General features: G+C 45.5%; 1 protein-coding gene across 3 annotated transcripts in view; it reads right to left on the bottom strand.

The window, feature by feature from the left end:
• TMEM185A (transmembrane protein 185A) overlaps positions 1–229 on the bottom strand; it is a 12270-nt gene extending 12041 nt beyond the window's left edge. For all 3 annotated transcript variants that reach the window (XM_026079681.1, XM_026079700.1, XM_026079690.1), the window contains exon 1: positions 74–229. In XM_026079681.1, the coding sequence (XP_025935466.1) occupies positions 74–111 (38 nt within the window). In that variant the 5' untranslated portion in view covers positions 112–229. The remainder of the gene's footprint in view (positions 1–73) is intronic.
• Positions 230–4928: the final 4699 nt, after the last annotated feature.

Here is a 4928-nt window from a genome sequence, read left to right as displayed (position 1 = left end):
GGGGGCCGCGCCCTGCCGCTGCCCAGACCGCCGGCAGCCCCGGGCGCCGCTGCGAGCCGCGGCCCGGCCTCACCTGGGGTTGAAATCCTGGAACAAGCCCCGCAGGTTCATGGCGGCTCCCCCTCCCCCTCAGCCGCTCTACAAGGCGCGCATGGCGCAGCCGCCACCACCGGAGCCTGGCCTCGCCGCCACCGCCGGAACCGGGCAGCGCCGCCCGCCCCGCGCATGCGCGCCGCCACCGCACAGCCCCTCGCGCGGCCTTCCCTCTGCCGGGAGACGCCCGGCCTCGCGGGCGGCGCTGCGCATGCTCCCGGGCCGGCGCCTGCGCACTGGGCAAAAGGCCGGGCGGCAGGTGGGCGGGGCTTGTGCCTGCTCGGCGCCTCGTGCCGCAGCACTTCCTCGGGGTCCGGTCTGAGGGCGCCGTGCGCGGCGGCAGCCGCTCCCCCAGGGCGGGCGTGCGGGCCCCGCCGGCTGGGGGAGCCGCGGCCTTTGCGGGGGTTTGCGCGGGGCGGGACCCCGGGGCCCTGCGCGGGGAGCGAAGGCGGCCGCCGGCGCCGTGGGGCGGCAGCCTGGAGGGGCTGTGGTGACGCGGGTTTGGTACTTCGGCTTTAGCGAAAGTTATAATCCATCGCCGATTGAAAACGTCTCAAATACGCGTGTGAAACATCTAGTTACCTTTGTATGTGGTGTTTTAGGGAGTCAGTATGGTCTTTTTGAGCTTACATTTAAAGCCCCTGTGATGGGCCGGTGCAGTTCTGCCCCTTTCGTGTGAAAAAAGGAGCAAACAATGCATCCTGCTTCATGGTGAAAAGCAGTGTTTCTGTGCTTCATTGGCTTCCGTTTGTTTAGTTTGTGCCTCGGAAAGCTGGTGGGTCGTAACTGCCTGCTGAAATCCGGACACTCGTCAAAGGGCTCGCCGCAGAGAGGTGCGAGGCAGCGTCCCCAGGGCCGTGTTGAGAATGTCTGTCTCAGGCTGTGTTATTTCCTTTTAAACTTAGGATTGGCTTCATAAGTTAAGCACTGAGCTTGTTTATTTAAAAAATGTGGGCTCTGTTCTGATTTTGTTCAGAATGCAATGTTTGTTATTCATTCACTTGTGTTTTAGCTCACGCCTGAGTAGGCTTATATTGTCTTGTGTTGCAGGTGTTAATAGAAGTCCTCGTCAACCACTCCCTGAATGGTTAGCGAAGCCAGGCCCGAAGGATCTGGAGGCAGGTTTTGTTTCTGATTCTGCCACTTAATTTCCGGCGCAGTTTGTGACATGGCTGCTGTCATAGCATTTTTATAGCATGAAATAATATATTAATTGGACAGACATGTCATGAGCGTCTGGTTTTCTTTAGATATCTTCCCGTTGAGTGATAGTGGTGTTTAGCCATCATCGCATTGAACAGGCTAGTCTGACATTAGAATAAAATACGAACAAATGCTTCTGGAAGAGAAGATACTACAGAAAGTAGGAAGGAAGAAGATGCAGGAAGTGGTTTTGGAGGTAAGCGTGCCACCCGCTACGGGCTTAGCTTCTTCTAGGTAGTAGAAGCAGTGGTAGCAGTAGACAAATCTTGGGCAAATTTTCGTCTTTGCAGGCTCATCAGAGTAATGCCCACAGATGTGCCCCTCTCAAACCACCCTTTCTACAGGCGATACTCCTTTGCATATTCATATTGAAAACATTCATTTTACTATATATTCCCTACTGCTTTTCAGGGCACTTCCTCTCTGTTGTCTACATATAATGCTTATTTAAATTTATCTCCAGGAAAGTTTCTAGGAAATCTCTAAGTGTTATTTTAGAGGGGGAGAAAAGAGTTCACTTCTGAGGTTTTTGAGCCCTACCCAGCAAGTTGCTTGAAGAACTGAAAAAAGTTATGTGCTATTTACCCTTCTGTCCTGTACCTCGGACTGTATACCTGCCCAATGGAGAAGCAGGGCAGTTTATATGCCAGCATTCTTTTCAGCTGCATTGTTATCAGTAGTTCTTCTTCCATGGATGTGATGTCAAGAGTTTTGTTATGGTTTATTATTGGAGAACAGTTGCTTCAGCATGTGTATAGTGGGGGGAAAAAAGCAAAAGCAAAATGTAAAAGGAAAAGAAAAAAGAGAGAGGAAAAAAAAAAAGAAGTGTGTGTGGAAGGAGTCCATTCTAAAAAGGCTGAGAACTACTATCGTTGTATAGTCTGGAATTGACCACATCAGTCTCTTAAATTTTCCTGCATAAATGTTGAAAACCGTGGAGAAAAAAGCTTCAAAGGTAATTAAATATTCAGAAAAAAAAATATAAGGAGTTGAGTCTGTTTCAAAGATGCTTTGTTATGTTGTGTAAGTACCTTCATGAAGAGAAAATATTAGATACTAAAGGCTCTTCAGCCTAGCCAGGAAAGACATAACAAGAATCAAGACTGAGAACTTAAGCTAAATAAATTCTGTTTAGAAAGGAGATTGCTGTTTGTGTGTGTGTTGTGTTTTTTGGTTTTTTTAGTAAGCAAAAGTAATTAGCTGTGGGGAACAAATGACCCTGAGAAAAAGCAGTTTTTTTTTTTTTTTTTTTTTAATGAAGTCTGGATGCCTTTCTGGAAGATATATTCCATGATTAATCAAACTCAAGTGAATGGTCTTGACAGTAACAAGGGTTATGAAGTTATATAGCAAATCAGAGTAGATTATATGATGACTCTTTATAGGGATAGATTATCTCATGATTCTTTCTGAATTTAAAATCCCTCTCCTTACTAATTAAGATTACATTGCAAGTGAAATACTAATAAAAGAGAAATTCAGTCATATCTTGAGCCCTAGCTTCTGCAGGAAGATGAAGAAAGAAATGGAAAATAAATGATCTAAGTCTTCATTCAGTGCTAACAGGACTCTTAATTTATACCAGCTGGGAATGTAGGCATATGTGCAATGTGATGATTTATTAAAAGCCAAAACTATGTATAGCCCTTGAAAGCATTCATCAGCTAATACCGATCTTCTCAAAGATATGCTTCATCTGGAAATATTCACTGGCAAATTGTAGATGCAATTTTAACCTTGTTGGCAACAACACAAATACATGACAGACTCCCACACCAGGAGGCCTAGCTTTCTGCATTATATATTCAACTCTGATAAGGCAAGGGTACATCAGAGGGTATGAGAACGCAAGGGCATGTCCGTGCAGATAACGGCAGTAGGGGGGATGTGTGAGAAGACTGGTAAGCAATCAAATGAGAGAGAAGTATAAAAACATAATGGAAGAAAACGGAAGAAAGGAAGGGATGATCTCCACAGACTAATGAGGTGAAAAGTGTCAATATGGTAGGACCTGTGGGCTAGGCAGTATACCAGTTTCTAAGGAACCAAAGAGCTACCAGGGCTGTCCCAGTAGTGATCTAAATAGAAAAGCTTAAAAAATGAAAATTAGAGTTATGTTTTTCATTGTACTTTTCCAAAAGTTGAGCCTTGCTGATTTGGAAAAAGAGAACAATTATAGTATAATATATTTATTCAGATAAAATATATCTGCTGCAACACATAAAGAAGCTACCAGACAAGACAGTACCTGTGAGCATTATCTTCAGCCAGATGCAATCATAAAACAAAGGCAAAATAATATTAACAAGAAATTATCTCAACTTGAGAACTGTTAATAATTTAGAACTCTAATTAAACAGCATGCTGATCCCAAGAATATTCATGAAAGGCTGTAGGAGTAAATCAAGAAAGATTTCTTCTGCAGTTATAATGTTTGGCTGACTGCCCAGGCAGTAAAATAGTTCCCACAAGGGACAAAGAACTAGAAAAGAAATCCTGAGCTACAGAAAACATGATAAAGCTTTAAAAACGAAAAAGAGAGAACTATATAGAAGGAAAACAGCTCTTTTGGATCCAACCTGTGGGTGTTCCAGCTGAGAAAAGCTCTGCTCACTTTATGTGCAACTGCTTTTTCCCTAAAGAAATATATAGCAAATTTAATCATCTGTAAGATAGGAGACTTTTCCCCCTTCTTTCCTCCTGAGGAAGGTTTAAGATCTGACTGCTTAGCAGCTGCTTTCAGATCTGACAAACAGGCTGGGTGACATCTGTCTAAAATACCACTGTTCTCCCAGGGAGCAACAGAGCCAGGCTCAGCGGGGAAGCAGTGGGCGTAGGAGCGATGGAGAGGGCAGAGTGTTGCCTGCAGCAAGGCCACTGCAGGTGGGACTGGGACTGAGAGGAAGCCTGTGAGCCCCAATAGGACATGGGGGGCCTGGTGGTCCCTGGGGTCTGTGTGACCTTCTGGTACGTTTGCAGGGATGCAAACAGCAACCACACCTGAGTGTGGATGTGCTGCTGCCAAGCCTGGGGCTCACAGGTGCTGCTGGCCCAGGGGCATTCACACCCTGGGGAATCACTGCCTGGCACTGCACTGCCAAAAGTCTGGCAGCTGGCACCTGTAAGCAGTTTATCTACAAATTCAGAGCCAAATGAAATGGCTTTGTTTCTGTATGTGGCTTTTAACTTACTCCTACGGTCTTTTAAAAGATCTGTTTTATTTGCAGCTGGGAAGTTTTATAAAGTATGGGAACTCCCAGTCTGCAGAGCTGCCATGGGATTTTAGATGCAAAGGACATGGTGCGAAGCAGTTTGTGATGTGGCTGGTGCAGGGTATGTGCTCACTTCAGTTCTTCCTTCTAACAACTGAGTTCAAAATGATGCAGATGGCAGCGGTGTGCAGACAGCAGACCCTGATGTCACCTCCATTCAACAGTTCATCCTCTGGTAAATCTAATAGCATAGAAATAAAAGTGGTTTGTTTTGCTTATCTCAGCAAATAATCCACATTTTCCCAATGCCATCCAAAAGTTGATAGTGCTGTGAAAAAAACAACTGATATTTTACAGTAATAGATCTGCATTAAAGCAATGAGAAAACAACAGCAATGTTCCTTGCCCTCAGATAGGCCG

Source organism: Apteryx rowi, unplaced genomic scaffold (assembly GCF_003343035.1).
Source record: "Apteryx rowi isolate R43461 unplaced genomic scaffold, aptRow1 scaffold_115, whole genome shotgun sequence".
Classification (NCBI taxonomy): domain Eukaryota; kingdom Metazoa; phylum Chordata; class Aves; order Apterygiformes; family Apterygidae; genus Apteryx; species Apteryx rowi.
Note: the sequence above shows the minus strand (reverse complement) of the source record. Positions and strands in the feature narration are given on the sequence as shown.